The sequence below is a fragment of the Ictidomys tridecemlineatus genome, chromosome 3, assembly GCF_052094955.1.
Source record: "Ictidomys tridecemlineatus isolate mIctTri1 chromosome 3, mIctTri1.hap1, whole genome shotgun sequence".
Taxonomy (NCBI): domain Eukaryota; kingdom Metazoa; phylum Chordata; class Mammalia; order Rodentia; family Sciuridae; genus Ictidomys; species Ictidomys tridecemlineatus.
In genome coordinates, this window is record NC_135479.1 from 134,621,753 (window position 1) to 134,640,186 (window position 18,434).

Consider the following 18,434-nt stretch of genomic DNA (forward strand, 5'->3'; position numbering starts at 1 on the left):
TTTCTTTACTTTGATTTGGCTTTTGAAAGAATCTGGAGGTGAGGGGACTTTCTCTGGCTGCCTGCCTCATTTCCTGAATTACTGCTCACTCTGAAGCTGGTATTCTGGTCCCAGCAATCTGATTTTTCTTCCAGGCTGCTCTTCATGCTGCTCTCTTTGGGGTTCTCTGTCCTTTCTTCTAGCTTCTGGAGAGCACTTTGCACTGTTGGGTGAAGACAGTCTCTGCCTCTGCCCCTGCTTCTGCAGTTGGGACCTCTCTTTACCCACTCCTTGAGCACCGATGCTAGATATGTCCCTGTAGCATGAGAGCCCAAGCCCCATGGTGACAAGTACCTGCTATGCTGCCTTTCCACCTACCCCTAGTCATCCCATAAATCACCCCTGGATGCTGCCCAAAAGAATATAAATGAAAACTATAGAGAGAACTTTAAAAGTACCTTCCAACAGGATTTGCATCACTTTATACCAGCTTCCACCCACTCAACAGAGCTGCCCTATATTTGAGAGTCTTCTGTAGTAGAGCCCTCCTTGAGGAAACGGGGAATCTGCCCTTTCCTATATTTTTCAATACATGCTTATCACTTGCTCATTTGCCCCCACTGAGGAGTATGGCAGGAGGCTCCACTTGATCTGCAGATGTTCTGTGCAAGTCCATCTCTGCTGGTGTTGACTAGTTGATGGAGTCTAGTTTACAAGGAGCTTCGGGCTAATTGAGAGCTTAAGAAGCATAAAAAGTACAAGAAGCATAATGAGCATACTAGCTTATCTATTTGTGGATTCTCTTCATTACACTGTTCCTCTGCTGTAGTAGGAAGTTGGAGTACTTCTAATGGCCTGAAAATTCACATCATAGGAAGATGTAACACTATGTTGCAAATTTCTGATTTGGCAAATGTTGAAAACCTATAGAATTTTCTCATCCTTGCCTCAGCTTCTCCCTGCTCATTTCTGGAAATAATTACCTCTTTTTCAGCTTTTCTTTTAGCACCAATCAAGTTATTTGGCATCATTTCCTAGAAGAGGAATGTGATTAAAATAATGGTCTTCATTAGTATCTTCTGTGAGGTACAAAGTTGAGTTAATATAATAACAATGTAAATGGTTAACATTTTATAGAGTGCTTAGTAATTTATATAATACTTTTATAATAGTTGCCTAAGTCCACAATATATGGATACCTAAAAATAGCAATTAATCATACCCTGTTTTACCAATGAAGAAACTGAGACCAGAGCTTTTACCTAAGACTGACACGATTTGAAATGACTCTACCCACATCTGTAGAACATGGACACAATTTTGCTGTATCTTGATACCCTGTTTTATCCAAACATCAAGAGACCCTTTGACCAATAGGTCAATTTTAGGTTGAGGAACTATCCTGAGCCTACAGTTTATTTACCTAGATGTATAACGGTAGACTTGTCATCCTCACGGATCTTCAGGTTTTCTATCTATAAAAAGGTGTAAGAATATTTACCACTAAACAGGATTCAATGAGATCATGAATATAAAATAGTTACTTCAGTGCCTGGCACATGGAAAGTGCTCAATCTCCATCAGTAATCTTTTCTTCTCATCTACTCCCCAGTTGTAGTGACATCCCATTAACATCTTTCTTCTAATTACTAGAGCCGAGCAGACAGGAAGTCAGAAGGTACATGATATCTCTCTTTTAGAATTTTTGCCCTCTCATTCTACTGCTAACTCCTCTATTTACCAATGAAGAAACTAAGGTTAACAGAGAATAAGTGAATTGTTATCCATAAGCCAAGTCTGTGCCTTTGTGCTTAGCTACATACATGAAACCATCAGAAAGATATTTTATTTTCTAGGTTACAGATCAGTAAATTCAGTTCAATTAAATAAGGATGGTAAAATGGTATGGAATAAATGTCAGTTTGCATCTATTCTCATTTTTCTTGGACCTCCCTGTGGCGCAGGATCTGGCAAGTCTAAAAATCCCTGAGCAATTCCGACATGCCATCTGGAAGGGCATTCTGGACCACAGGCAGCTGCACGACTTCTCCTCTCCTCCCCATCTTCTGCGGACCCCAAGTGGTGCCTCTACAGTCAGCGTGGGCTCCAGTGAGACCCGTGGCGAGCGTGTGATTGATGCCGTGCGTTTTACCCTCCGCCAGACCATCTCCTTCCCACCGCGTGACGAGTGGAATGACTTCAACTTCGACATGGATGCTCGTCGCAATAAGCAGCAGCGCATCAAAGAGGAGGGGGAGTAAAACCCATTTTGTGGGCTCTTCCTACACGCTTCCCGCCAGCCCACCCCTTAAAAGGCGCCCTTGCTTGATCTTCACAGCATTGTCCCTAGCTCCTCCCCTTCCTCTTCTCTGATTTCTTAAGAAAAGAAGTAGTAGGAGGCTACCTCTTAGCTAACCTCTGACCTGGCATCTGATTCTGATTCTGGCTTCAAGCCTTCAAATCCTCTTGCTTGCAGGACTGAGTGGTCAGGGCTAGATAGAAGTGAGCAAAAAAAAAAAAAAAAGCAGTGGCTGTCTCCTTAAGCTGTAGAGCTCTCTCATTGACTTTTATAAAGCATTTTCACTCTTATAGTCTAAGACTATATACATATATACATATATAAATATATATAAATATATAAATATACAATATATATTTTTGGGTGGGGGCACTGAATATTGTTTAAAATATAACTTAAAGGAATAGATATTGAGTTGCACTTATCAACCTTTAAAAAATTTACTTGTTTTGGATTGCTTACCTTGGCCCCTTTTATCAGGGGCATCATGTATGATGAAAGGTGTCTAGAGCTTGATTGTGCGTGTGAGTGACAATGGTGTGAGGTCCTTCCAGTTTTTTGGATGCTAAACACATGCCATATCAAAACTTTGGATAGATTCAGTTGTCTTTACCATTACTTATTAATATGGTAAGACTATATATGTACATGGTTCTCTGTGTTGGCCCATTTTATGTTGATGGCATCCCTTCTAATGCCATTGCTCAAGTAGGGATGTTTGTGTTCACTTTGTGAAACACTAAAGGAGAATACATCTCTTTTTTGCTTCTTTTGGGAACAAGGAATGTAAACTAAATTTCTTTAAAGATCCTTATAGCCAGCTTAAAGCTGGATCTATCAGTAACCTCCTCAAATTTAATACCAGATACCATAGTATTTATTGAGGAAACATTTGCTGCCATTATCCATTAAAGGAGTCTTAAAACTAAATTTGACTTCTGGATTGACTAACTCAATACACATTTGCTGCTCCTTGTTACAATTCAGGTTGACTCAGTTGGGATGAATGCCATCTATCTAGTTGTTACAGCATAGTTGTATTCTCTATTAATAATATCCAGGAATAACAGGACTGATTCAGAATATTGAGTCTCTAATAAGTAGATATATCATCAAGCAATAAATTGAAATTCCTTAATGGTCTTTTGAAACATAAGTAATAGCAAGTAAATGTTTCTTTTAAAGACCTTACTGTTCTATAAAACTGCACATGCAGGCTTGTTTATCTTTTTCTTTTCAAGTTTTAAAATAGAAATGGTGATTTGGAAAATATAGAATTGTGAAATCAGTTTTCCTATGGCATTGGTTGCATCACTGTGTTATTTTTCTTTTTTGATCAATAAATGTTAGAAAGTAACCACGGGGACCCAGTTTCCCTTCAGTACCTTGGGGAATGTGCACATACTTAACCATGTTTCACAGATCGGAGGGGTAACCCTTTCATGGAAGCTGTTGCTTCAACAAAGACTTGTTTTAGAATTTTGGGGAAACATGTAAATGACAATATTCCCCCTAGATGTTTTGGAAACAAACTTTGTAACAAATATATATATATATATTTTTCAAAATATAAAACAAATATTTTGTATATATGCTAATGAGCGCTAAAATCTGTCCATGCATTCTGGTAGAGGGTTATCATTGCACAGAAGCTTCCATTTTTATTTTAAAGTGCAAAAGGGCTAATAGAGCTCTAAAATGTATGAATTGCATTTGAGAAGTGTATATATGTTTTGTGTGTGAAATTGCATACTTTGTATTTTCTTTCTTTTTGGGATAGTGGGTTTTCTAGAACCACAGTTAAAAGCTTTTTTGTATTTTTTTTTTTTTACATTTTAATGGAAATGTTATTAAGTAAGAAAGCAGTGTCAAGTAAGAACACCATAATTGTAAGATGGGGGGAAGGGGAAGTTATCATTTTTTATTATTTTTTTATTTTGTGTGTTAAAGAAAGAGAGTCCTTGATTTCAACATTTTGTGCTTAAATGATTGTAAGCACTATTAGTTTCTGGAATGAGCATGCAGATTTGAAAACTCATTTGGGGAAAATTAAAAGCTGTGCTTTGGCCCTTATTAGGAAGACAAATAGCTTCCTCTACTGTCCTTAGTTTTTTAATGAACCTAGGACTTCTGATCTATTCAAGTGGCACTAGGGACTCAGAAATGCCTGTAACTGTATCTCATGAGTTTGGTGTACCCATACATTGGCACAATTACATATAGGTGTCAACTTTTATTCCTTGGGTATATGACTAGCCAGGATAAGAAGAAAAAGCGTGGCATACAGACAACTGGAGTGGAGGTTAAGTGGCCTTCTGTGACCTCAACTCAGTGCAGTTAGCTGAAAAACAGGATGATCTTTGCTAGGAGAAACTTATAAAGAGGAATAGAGAGCAGAAATCTCTTCCTTAAATCCATTTAACTTTTGTTTTCTTATATTCTCCTAAAATACAGTATGTGGGATGTTGAATGTTAAAGAGATTTTGGATTTTTTTATTATTTTTATAATTATACAAAATTAAGCACATGTCAAAAGTTTTATATGCTTTATTAATGTTTTCAAACATTTCTTTCATATAGATGTAATACTTTTTTTAAAGCTTCAGTTGCTTGTCTCTTGGTATTTTTATGTTCTGGGCTTTTGGTGAGCCATAGGCAAATCTATAAGCCACCTATGTTTGCCAAGACATGCAATAAAATTTAAAAATAAATAAAAATGCATTGAGAAGTTGTATTAGTGTATGTGAGTTTGTGTCTGGGTCTTCCATATTTCTAACCTTTATCTTTATTTATATACATGTGGAAAGGAAGAGACACCGAGGAAAGCAGTATAGAAGTACACATATTGATGTTTTCTCATTTCAGCACAAACAAACATTGTTTTCTTTTTTCCAATCTATAAAAGAGAAAATATCAGAAAGGTATCCTTGTTTGATACATGATACGTTTACAGGTATAGTTTATTTGACTAAAGACCAGAAGGGGCTAAACTGCAGAACTTCCTAATGTCTGTAACTGCGGTAACTGCCCCATGTTGCTTAGTACTTGCAAATGTGATGCGGATGACCCTGGTTGTTCATGGGAATAATTTCAGAAAATGGGCTCTGATTTGGCCATTTTACCTTTTAAACTCAAGGATATCGCCTTTCAATTCAGTCAGTAAATTATCTACTGTCCCTAACAAAATAATTCAATGATTTTTATTAAAGAAATGAAAAAATATTCTTTCACTGACTAAGATGGCTTGAAAACAATATGTTACCTTAGACTTACAGAGGATTTTACAGAAAATACATAGCATATATACATGTTATGTATATAGACATTATACACATACTCCACATTACATATGTAATATTTAGTGATATCAATTTGTTTTCCTAGTTATAGATATAATCACATTATTAAGACATTGTGAATATAAATGACACCAAAATTTTAATTTCTTGAATCCTAGGTGATAGATTATCCAAAATAAAATGATTGATGTGGTAGTGTCAGTATGAGGCAAGGAAAACTAAACATCTGTGAAAATCATCAATATTTGATATACAATCATAGACTTCTGGGCAGCTCAATTTTAGTTTTTTATTTCTTTTTTGAGAAATGCTAACCATTTATATGGATTGGTATTCAATGATTTTATTATCTCAGGTTTTCTGAAGTACAAGGAAAAATAAGTTAAAAAATAAGAATAAAATTTATTTTTTTCCTATTATCATAGGCTCCATTAATCCTTTTTAAAACCTAAAATACATTTTGGAAAGATAATGATCTTTGTTTTACACATCTTAAGACATTTAATTTTTTATGCATTTTAGGCATTACTTTATCTTCATTGAGAAATTCTAGTGAGATAAAAATGAGTAATTTTTTTACAAAGGAAGAAAGGTAAAAGGATGTGATAAAATATTAAAATCCTATAGAAAACATGTAATTGAATATGAATTCATATTCATTTTTGTTGATAAAATTTGTTTAGTTAACTGTAAAATAAACTCTTAAGAGCCCATTTTTATTTAAAAAAAAGAATGAGAACTTAAAACTGTGCTGATATATTAGCCACTAATTACATATGTGACTCTTGAGCCCTTACATAGGACTAGTCAAATTAAGTTGCACTATGTGTGCAAAATACACATAAGATTTCATTAATATAAAATACTTACTTGATAATTTTTATGTTGATTATCTATAAAAAAGAGGATATTTTGGATTAAATAAAACATTTCATTTTACCTGGCTTTTTATGTATTGTCAAATGTTTAAAATTATATGTGATTTTTATTATAATTGACAAATGACCTTGAAAGATGATACAATAAGAAACATGGAAAGATGATAAAGTAAACTTACTATTGTACAATTATGCAATTTTTCCACGAGTATTGCATCATTTAAGGAGATACAGAAGAATATAGGATACAATATTTTTGTAGTCAGAATTTTTCATTTTCTCCCCATAGTGGCAAAAATGTTAAAATTAATGGAGGAAAATATTTCAAAGGGGTTAAATGTGAGGTGACTATATAGAGACAGTGGCACTTTAGACTGTGATGGTGGTGAAGTTATTGTTTAAGTCTCAGACTGAGTCTTCTGATGGTATTCTAAAGTAAATTATCCAAACACAAGGCCCAATGGCTAAACAATGTGGTTCAAAGGACATATGGTACTGTCATCCACAGTAGTCATTCAAAAAGAAGAATTTGACCATGTAATACATTTTGCAGCAAAAATCCAGCCACTGTATTTTTGTAAAAGGATATATAATGGTGTTCTTTCAACTCTAATGTGCCCAAAATGTATAATATTCTTCACAAATGGAAAGATGCTAATGGTAGGTGTGTTATGAAAGATTGTTGGAAGTAAATATATGGAGTAGAAATTAAACTCATGAATTGACCATTCTAATTAGTGTTTACAAATCTAAAAAATATTTGAAATTTTGGAGCAAAGAACATAGTCATCTTTCTTCAAAAAACTATGAGCCATCTAGGGCTGGGGACACAGCTCAGTGATAGAGGGCCTGCCTAGCATACATGAGGCACTGGATTTGATCCCAAGTACAAAACACAAACAAAAAACATCATGAGCCATGAAATGCTCAAAAAACATATGGGGTATTATATTCATATGTTGCAAATACAAGATAAGTAATTAGAAGCCTGTTCGTGATGCAATTGAAATCAACATTTGTAAGATTGATATGTACCACATTGCATGCCAGTTCATGAGCAGTTAGTTGCATTCAGAGGATATTTCCAATTTTGTGTGTATATACCACTAAAATCTTGAAAAGGGGAAAAAAAGTTTCTTGTGAAACTATCTTTGGCTATCTCTTCATTCTATTTCATTCATAAAGTTACTGAGATATCGAAAATTAGAAAAAAAATAATGGATGAGGATTATGCTTTGTTATTATGCTGGGAGCTTTTTGATTACCTTAACTTCTATTAATAGTTATGAAATACCAAAGACCTAATGTTGAATAAACAGGCGTGGGCTATCTAAAATTTGCCCAGGATATCTGAGATCCAGGGGCTACATTTCTACATTTTGTGGCAGCATTTGCATTATCTAAGGAGGTGACACAGGGATCCTCTTTGGTGTAGAAGGCATTTCTTTTAGTAAAATAAAAATATGCAAAAATGTACTGCATAAGAATAGTGAGTACATACTAGTGTCTCCCTAGACCTGAGGAATGCAGTCTTAATTATGAGTCAGCCATCCACAGACTAACAGAAGCCGGTGTCCATTCTCCTGTCAGCCCTTCTTCCACATTTGTGTTCTACGTTCTACTAGTAGCAAGCACATGGGGCACTCGAACCCTGAGTATAGACTTCCAGCATCTTATTTGTACCCACAGAAGGCTTAGTGTCCACTATCATTTTTAATGTCTCGATTGACACTACAATTTTTCTTATGCTTTAGATTTATTCCAAACAAGTTATGTTGATTTATAGATTTTAATGGACATATGAAGAGAGGAAACACCACTGGACTGAAAGAAGTCTGGTGACTTGATTCAATCTGCAGCTCAGATTTAATATCTATAAAATGAGGGGCTTGGACCCACAACTTGTCAGTCATATTCTTTGGAAAATAGCAGAATGGTAGCATTAAAAAAACACCCTGCCAGTATAGAAAAGAGGTCATAATTTTACAACAAAATTACAGTCTAAAGCTACACTCTACATTAAATTCAGATCTAGAAACTTCTTCCCTCTCTAGAGAAACTTCATGGAGCCCTCAACATTAGACACACGCATACATATTTCAGACACATGTAGTTCATTAGTTTGGTGCTTTTAGAGTTACGCTGGGTGTGTCTTTGAAATTTATGAGATTCGTTACTCCTCATTCTAATCCTGAATCTGTGTGTGTGTGCCAAGCGGGTGGCAAGTACTAGCAAGCAAACTTCCTTTTTGCGGTTTTGATCAGAATTCTAGGTCTTGGACCTTGGAAGACCAGCATTTTGTAATTTAAATAAAAATTAGATATAGGGAGACAAGAGACAGGAAGTACTAGAAGAGTTTGGAATAAGAAACAGAGGAAAATGATGAGTTTTATGAGCCCTTTAATTCATCTGACATTCTTTTCTAGGATCTGGGAAGATAAAGTATTATGATTTTAAATAATGTTTGGATATTCTTAAATTCCAGGTACTACCTTCTATAAGCTGAGCACTCTGCTCTTCCATTTTTTAGTTAAGTTTTTATCCAGTATTTCTCCAATTTATCAATGTCTTCCTAATGTGAATTTGCCCCATTAATAATTAAGAGTTAGAGAAAGCTCCTGAAAGCACTCACAATGCCAAGGGTACAGAATGCTGAAATTTCAAAAGAAAATGAAAGGAGAAAACACAAAAGATCTACCCACTGTCAGATTCTGGGCTGTAAAATGAGTAGAAAATTCTGCTGTGTCATTCCATAGGGCCTCCTGCCAAAAGCATTTTGGAAATGTTCTGAAAGTTTGTTCTCAAGAATTCTGGAACTATAGTGGCATCTAGGTACCAACGCATTTGGTATATTAGACAAATGCTGACTAACAATACCCATTGTTAAAAAGGGTTCTCAGGCCACTGAGAAGTGTGTGTGTTTGTGTGTGTATGTGTGTGGCATTCCCTTTTGCTTTTTTGGGGACCCCTAAGGTGTTGTCACCCTAAGTAATTTTCTCAAAAATAGCACAAACTATCAGAAAAACCACATCAAAATTGTCTTTGGATCATTCAGTTTCCCAGTTTCCTTTTTTCCTCTCTGCAGAAGACATCTACATTGTATTCCATTCTCTACTCAAACCTTATGCCCCTAACTTCTTTTTATGGTGGAAAGGCTCATAGTTTTTTTGCACTTTGCCAGGCACTTCAAACCATTCCTTGGAGGCGGTGGCCTGCCCCCTCACTCTTATTGACCCTTGCCCTCAGGCCCATGATACTTTCAAGAGTCACATGTAAGGCAGGAAGTCATGTCTAAGCCTGGTCTCCTCAAAGGCTCACCAGAAGGCATCACACTGTCCCTTGGCTGGCTAGTGTTCAGTCAGCATTTAGCAATCAATGGGAGTTCTGTCTCCTCAGATACTGCCCCTCTTCTTCCCTGGTATAATATCCTATTCATAAGAACGTCGCTTGGCTGGCTTTCGCTCTGTCTTTCATCTCCTTGCCTCATTACTTCTTGTCCTGTGGTATAATACCACAGTCTTTGCTCATCATCACAGCCTCCATAACACTTTGACCTCCGCTGGTGAGGGTGGCGGGAGTGGTGAAGGCCTGCCTCCTCTCCCATGATTGTAATGCACTCTTTCCTTCCCCGAGGAAAAGAGCTTCCCTGTCTCTTGGCTAAGGGACTAATTTCTTGTAAACCTCATTCCAATTATTTCCATGGTACGCTTGTGTAATACCAGGCTCTCTTCCTCATGTTGAATGGATTGAGTGCATTCAAGAGGAATCCAGGTATGATAAACATTGGTAAGTGTGAAAATCTGATTGGATAGGTGGGTAGGTGGAGCCAGCAAAGGTCTGCACAGAAGTGGCACATGGTCTTTGGTTGTGTTCAAAGTTGTTTTTGTACTTCCTGTCCAAAGGGTTCCTCAGCTTCTTTTGATACTCTGATATATGTGAGTATATGTAGAAATTCGGAGTTGAGAAAGATGCAGCTCTGATGGTGGAAGGATAATCCAAGAATGGAGGAATCATTTAGTTTAAACTCTTCATTGTATGCAGTAGGAAACTGAGACTCAGCCAGGAAAAGGAATTGGAGTCTTACAGGAAGGCTGCATTCAATTAGCCAATAGCAAGCAAGGTCCAGACAGTGCAGACCTTCCTTTCTCACTTTATCACAACCAACATAACCCCAACTTAGAAAAGTCCTCTTTCATGAGAAAGCTGTGCTATTATCATTGTTCCCATTCTCTCTCTCAACTGAATGTGTTAGTGGATACTTTAGAGTTCTGCTTACAAGTGGGTGCCTACTGCTAACTTTTTCTACCCCATACTAGTTTTTAACCACAAACACCCATGACATGAAGAACACTGGCATCCACACAAAGGGGTTAGCAGAACTAATTATGGATTTTAAGACCTTGGAGCTATGTAAATCACCTCCTGCTGTGTCTTCCACTAGTCTTGACATTTTGGTTTTTCGCTTTTGTTTTTGAGTGAAGAAAAAAATGTTCATTGTGGTGCCTGAATTAATGATGAATATATCTGGCTACAATGAAATAAAACAAACAAAATTATCTATCTATCTATCTATAAAACTACATATATATGTACCTGTGTACACACACACACACACACATATATAGTGCACAGTGATGGCACTATTTCTCTGAATCTGTATTTATCCATCTATCTATATATATATGGCCTGTCAAAAGAAGCCAGTTTTGTTTTTAAGCCGGGAACCCCTTAGAAGGACTAGAGCAAGGTTCTCCTCCAATGAATAATCTGCAGAATCCAGAAAAGACAGTGGGTTTTGTGATTTTTTATCACATCTCTCAAGCTATAGGGCAACCAGTGCTTACATGGAAGAGAGTGCGTAGGCAATATGTGTTGAACAAAACAGTAATTGAGAATTTAGATTTTGCAGTATGATCCCCTATGTTTCTAGCCCAGTTTCTAGCTGGTCATCTTGGAAAAATTATTTAAATTTTTGATGGCTGGCTTCTTTCATAATGGAGATAATTGTGTAACTTATAACTCCATTCTGGGATCTAGATTAGCTTGCAAACTATTTTAAATAGGCCTAAAGTTCCTTTGTGTCAATTTAACTCTTTTAAACAGAAGACTTTTTTATCTCTATCTTGGATGAATCCTGCCACCCTACCATGTTAAAGCTCCCACTCTGTGTTCCAAAGACTTGAAGAAAGTGTTTCTGTGAGAAAGCCCCTTCTTTGCATGATATTGCTGAAATCAGTCTTTTCCTGGTACATTTCTCACTTTAAATGGTACCCAAAATTTGTAAGAGAGACATTAGGCTTTCTTTCTTCATTCTTTTCTTCCTTTGCAGAAGCAACAGAGAGCCCAAGGCGAGGTATAGAGGAGATAATGGGTACAGAAGTGGGAAGACGTGTGCACAGGAGTGGGAGGGACATAGGCTGGAGAGCAGAGAGCCTAGCATCTCATCCTCCCTCTCCTAGGAACTCATATGTATCTTAAGACAAGACATGGGGGGGCCGTGGTTTTCTGATCTCTAAGATGAAATACAGAGGAGCTCAAAGTTCTCTTCTAGCTTTAGTCTCCTGGACACTTGTAGCTCTATGTCAAGTAGCCTACCACTTGAGGAAGACAAGAGAGCTTACTTACTTCCTGACACTAGGTAGCTAAAATTAGGAGGCCATAAGAATTAATAACATCCAAGGAAAAACTGTGCTAAGTGCTAAAAGGAATTGCTGGAAGAAAAGCAAAGATCTATGTACCACCTCAAGGTATTTTCCATGACAATATCCCTTCACGCTAATCTCTCAGGAAATTGAACAGACGATGTCATCACAGGGGGAAAGAAGTAGAAAATCTCTAAATTATCTTTATTAAAAAAAAAGAAGAATATTAGCAAGAAAAACAAGTTACAGAAAATCTAGTAAGAGGCCTAATAATTATACACACTGCACAAATAAATGCTCATTCTTTGTATTCTTGGTGTATACTAATTCGATTTTCTCAGGAAATTTCATACAAATTGTCTCTTTGACTTCTATAATACTATGAAGCAGAAAAAGTGAACATTATTAGTACAGAAACTTGAGGAAAAACATTGTCTCAGAAATAAAATGCATGTCCAAGTTCATAAAGCTCGTTAGTGGTAGAGTCAAGAGTGCAACATGCCTTTCTATTATATTGTAGATTTCTTTTTCATGGCACTATGGTTCCCAATCAGCAAATAAATTTTAAATGGTACACCCCCTTAGGCTGAACACATATACCCACGGGAATCTAAAGCTATGCTCTTGTGCTACATGAAGATAGAGTGATTCTTCCAGAATCTGTGTGCTTTAGATTACATCCGACAAGTGCTGGCTCCTCAGGTTCCTTGTGACGGGATAACCCTTCACTAGCTGGCCATTGCCATCAAGATAAAGCCTCTCTAACTCTTTCAGTTGTTTACTCAAAGTCTGACGTCTTCAGATGCTCCAACCAATTCTGACTACTCAACATTCCCTGCTAGAATGTGAATCCTCACAGGGAAAGAAGATTCTTTGAGTAGTTCACTGATGAATCCCAATGTCATCGTCATCCAATAACTATTTGTAGAATGAACAAACAATTCTTGGGTCTTCATGCTTCTGTGTGTTTGTTATGCTAATCTCTTCCACAGAATGCCTTGACCTTATCTCCCCCTACTCAATCTGCTTCTTTCTACCCATCTTTCAAGAAGAAATTCCACTACCACCTCCATAACAAAGCTTCTTTGACCAGTGAAGTGACTCCACAGCACTTAGTTCTGTTCCTGTTTCGATGATAGAGTATGGGTGACCCCTGTCATCCAGTTTGGCCTATTTCTGAATAATAAGAAGTATGTTAACTGCTGTGAGGAAAAATATGACAGCACTTTCTCCATAATCTAGGGAGGAAGAAATAGAAGGGGGGGAAAAAAAAGAAGAAAAGAAAAAAATATGTTTGTCCCTAGCTACTTCCAATTACACTTCTTTTTTAAATTTTTATTATTGGTTGTTCAAAACATTACATAGTTAATGACATATCATATTTCACACATTTGATTCAAGTGGGTTCTGAACTCCGATTTTTACCCCGTATACAGATTGCAGCATCACACTGGTTACACATCCACTGTTTTACATATTGCCACAGTAGTGTATGTTGTATTCTGCTGCCTTTCCTATCCTCTACTATCCCCCCTCCCCTCCCCTCCCCACTTCTTATCCATCAAAAAGTCTTGCAAAATACCAGGGCTCCTTGACACAGGACAACCCACTGTGACTGATCAACATCTGCATTCTATGTTGTATATGCCCATTTCACATGAGTTTTTAAATAGTTTGAATATAACTGTTTATATAGTTATATAAGTATATAACTTATATTATTTATTAAGTTATAATAAATAATATATGTATTATGTACTTATATAATAATAAGTATATAAATAATATATATTATATACTTATATGATTATATAAGTATATAATTATATAAATAGTTATATTTATATATTACTATATAATGGGGGGAGGGTATCAGGGATTGAACACAGGGGCACTTGGCCACTGAGCCACATCCCGAGTCCTATTTTTTTTTTTTTTTTTTGTATTTCATTTAGAGACAGGGTCTCACTGAATTGCTTAATGCCTCACTTTTGCTAAGGCTGGCTTTGAACTTGTGATCCTCCTGCCTCAGCCTCACGAGGAGCTGGGATTACAGGAGTATGCCACTGCACCCAGCTTGAATATAATTCCTGTTCTTATGCATGTCATCACAATTTGCTTTGTGTTTTTGTTTTATGGCCATGTATCTTAAAAGTTCCTCCTGCACAGTGACCTGATCATTTAATATATCGTTTTCTATCCCAATCCCTAAGTAAAATGCTTAAAACATATTAAATGTTTAAAGGCTTGGTGGATTCCTTTATTAAGTTATAATAAATAATGTGCAAACAGGAAAAACAGGTAATATGTTTTTCTTTATCTGAAGAACTTCCAATAGAAAGACATAGTCAGGTGAGAAGTTGCTAGTGGGGTATATTCAAAATTAATCTTCACATGCATCTATATTTTTTCCTTGAAGACTGCATTCTCATACTATATATAGCATCATCTGTGGTTCAAGCTACTATCTGTCACTAAAGGGACAGAGCTGTGGCAAAAGGGTGACTCCTAATTCCCAGCTGGGAAATAATGCTTTAGGAGACTGGAGAAGTCACCTGCTATTTCCATTTTTATCTGTATTTCTTTCTGGGGCTCAGGCTCCAGTAATATATGCTTCTGTTTCTCCTGGATAACCCATTTGCTTGACAGTGACATGTTTCCTATTGAAGAAAAAGGGATTTAGTATCTAAAAGCATACCTTAAGCTCTATAGATGTTTCTCTGGTTACATATAATTTGTACTTTTAAAGGTAAACAAGGTTTAAAAATTAATACATGTCCATATATGAACTACTCAGAAATTTTGATTGCTAACTTTTTTTTGGTATTTACTACAAATACATGAGTGTTTTTCATATAAATCAAACAAAACAAAGTAAAAGCCCCCACCTCCACAGGCCTGCACATCTTTACCTGTCCTTGCCCTGTGTAAGTTTAGAGTATTCCCTCTTTTAGGTTATCTTCATAGTAGGAATAGATAAGATTTATGATATAATAATAATCATAAATATAATCATAATAACTTCTACATAAACATAATCATAATAGCTTCTACATTGAAGGGTTTATTTGATTTTTTTTTCATCCAGTTTCTCTACCCCTGTACAGTCCTATGAGTAAAGAGATAAAACTGCCATGTTTCAGATTGAGTTAGTGTTCTCTAGAGAAACCAAACCAGAAATTGGGACACGTGACTAGAGAACAGCAGTTCCATGGCTGCTCTGTATGAGCTGGCAGACCAGGAAAGCTGGAGGTAAAATTCAGACTGAGCCTAAAATCCTAAAAATTGGTTGAGGTGTTTGTGTGTAGGTGGATATTGCAAATTTCTCTCAATATCTGGGAGCAGGAAAAGTCCCACTTCCACCTCAATGGATGAAGCCCACCCATACTGGGGAGGTTAATCTTCTTTACTCAGTCCAGTGATGCAAATGCTATTCCCTTCTAGAAATACCCTCACAAACACATCAGAAATGATGCTTTAGCAGCTATCTGGGCATCTCTTTGTCCATTCAAATTGACACATACAATTAGCCATCACGTAGATGAAAAAATAAAGATTTGAGTTTTTGGAATGACTTGCCCAAAGCTACTCAGAAATTAAAGTAGAAAAAGCAAGATTGAAATTGATTTTTCTGCTTCCAAAGCCTTGCATCTTGTTGACCCTTCTAAAATGATAGAATAAAATATATGCCAGTGCTACAGAGTTTTTAAAGTCCATAATTTTTAATTTATGCCAGTCTCCACACAGTATCTTTAGGGCAAGATGGTTGTTGGATCTGAATTTGTCCTTTAGGTGACATAATCTAAAGTTCAGAGAGAAGGTAGTAGAAGATACAAACACATAATATCAGTAAAGTCTTTCAGAGTAAGACTGCAGTATGCACTACCTGGGAGAGTCCAAAGGAAGAAAAGATGCTTTTGATTACAGAGATACGGATCCACATGCTACAGAAAAGCAGCAATTGCAATTATCTAATGTAATGAACATCACAAGTGACACCAGAATGGCAGGTCAATATGAATACATTAATAAATGACTTCATTGGACTAGAGACATGAATGGGAACCTATATCTTCCCATATGGCTAAAGCCAGAAAATACATACCATGGGATCTAGTCTGGGGACTTTTGCTTCTAAAAGAATTACATAATTTTAGAAAAGACTGTTTTCTTCATACTTTACATCTCAGCTAAAATCTAAAAATTGGTAGTGGGGCTTGCCACCCCTCAGATCATTTGGATAGCAGCTTAGTTTTACACTGCAAGTAACTTACAGTTTTAACTCTAAGATGTGTATCAGAAAGGCTCCAATGTGTTGGTGTCAGTGTCATACGGAAAGTTTCCCAGTCTTCTGTGAGAGGGTAGGTCATCCCAGAACAATTCACTATCCATAGAAACACTGAAAACTATGAGACAGTGGTGAATCGTAGAATATTGACAACAGTGAACTCATAGGGACCACCTCACTGTACACATGCAGACACTATTACCCAGAAAATTTGAGATTATCTCCCAAGGCCAGGAAGCTAGTCAATAATTGGTCTGGGATGACTCACCAGGTCTCTTCTTTATACTCTACAATATTCTTTTCATCACTCCTGACAATTATATTACCAAATATTTCTCTGGCAAAACATGTTCCACTTCAGCTTAAGCCAAGCAAATAGCATACTAGCAAGATTCTGAGAGTGACATTTACCCATAGTTATTAGATGAGGCCTGAAATTTCTGTTGGGTCTTATATGGTATAAGGCAAGTCTGGTCTTCCCAAAACCTCATTAATGTTTGTGATGACTACCTGGGCCTCAGGAAGAAGGGCTGTTCTGGACACCTGATATAATTATCTTGTGACACTGCACCCCTATGCTGCTATTCCTAAAAGATTTCTAATGCAGAGAGAGAAGGCTCAGGAGGGGGTGATGTCGTTGGGCCAAGTTGGAGAGCCAGGCCCATCAGAATTAGAAAATACCTGCATTCTTCAAAAACCTTAAGTATTCATGCTGTTCCAATACAGCCAAAGCCTTCTTTGAAAGGAGACCCAGGATGCTTTCTTGCAGCAAAGTTAATCCCACTGAAAGCTTCTTCAATTAAACCAAGCTCTAGGGGCCAAGAAATAGACAAATGAATTAAGCTTCCATGACTCAGCTCCTCCTTCCTCCCTGCCCTTGTCTACCAGCCAGAAATGTGGTGAGGAAATGAGTTAGGTCAAATCTATGCATGAACCCCATGAAGCAAAGAACCAGGATCTATGCACACTCAGGGTGAATTTCCTGCAAAATGCTTTTTCTTAACTGTAAGTCTCCTTTACAACTTGGTTCCAGTGAACAATAATCTCCCATTTCCAATCTCGAAAGAACATTAGTGGAGAAAAAGGACTGCATGCCCATGAGAAGACACTCTTCTTGGTATCAGTAGGAACCAATTAATTCACATGGGATCAGAAACAAAAATTGTAATGTACAAATTATTTATTTACAAAGTACTCTAATGGAAAGCAATAAGTGGAAAAAGCAGGAGAGCAGAGAGCAAGAAGCCATCCAAGCAAGGGTACAGTGTCAGCCAGAGTCCTGGAGAGAGGACACTTCAGCCTGAACTTGAAACTGAACTCTGAAAGATCAAGTCATTTCAAAAAGGTCCCAACCTGAGGTCAGGGAGCTTGAGATTTCATAATCCTATGAGTATCAATCTTTGGAAAAAGGGTCTCCCAGGTGCTTCTAGCTTTCTGTGTGCCAATAAAATCAGGTAAGTGAGCATGGTATTAAGTATTCTCCCAGCAGAAACCAAAATAAGATTATAGAAGAACATATCAGACCTCGTCCTCACCCTGAGAAACTCACAAGCTAATTTATGAAATAAAACAAAATAAAATCATTAACAGTACAGTTGCAACTATTGAAGGCACCCAGTGCTGAGGAAACAGCACCAAGGAAGCAACTAACTCTACCTTAGGGGGTAGGAGAAAGTTTCAGTGACAAAGTCACATTTGACCAGAACTGTGATTTTTCCAGACAAAGAAGGAAAGGGATGCTTCCCAGGAACAGGAAACTGTGCATGCTTCTTTCAGGAAAGTGAATGATTTTGCTAAAATATTAACTGAGTTTCTAACTCAGGGTGCATGGGGTGTGGAGAGGAGTGATGAAAGACAAATCTGGTAAGGCTGGTTGGAGTCTGGGAAGATTATGGCATATCTGCTGCCAGAACAATGTTGAGCCTGATTTTATATAAACATGGAGCATGGAAATGCGACCATGTACAGGAGAAATGTCAGGTGTGGAGGAGGAGTGAGCAGTCTAGAAGTCAAGTTTTGGAAATGTCACTCTGGAAGCACTGTGGAGAT

General features: G+C 37.0%; 1 protein-coding gene across 4 annotated transcripts in view; it reads left to right on the forward strand.

The window, feature by feature from the left end:
• Positions 1-5,010, forward strand: part of Tp63 (tumor protein p63) — a 130,500-nt gene extending 125,490 nt beyond the window's left edge. For all 4 annotated transcript variants that reach the window (XM_040270153.2, XM_040270152.2, XM_005330974.4 and 1 more), the window contains exon 12: positions 1,944-5,010. In XM_040270153.2, coding sequence (XP_040126087.2) covers positions 1,944-2,240 — 297 coding nt within the window. In that variant the 3' untranslated portion in view covers positions 2,241-5,010. The remainder of the gene's footprint in view (positions 1-1,943) is intronic.
• The last annotated feature ends 13,424 nt before the right edge of the window (positions 5,011-18,434 follow it).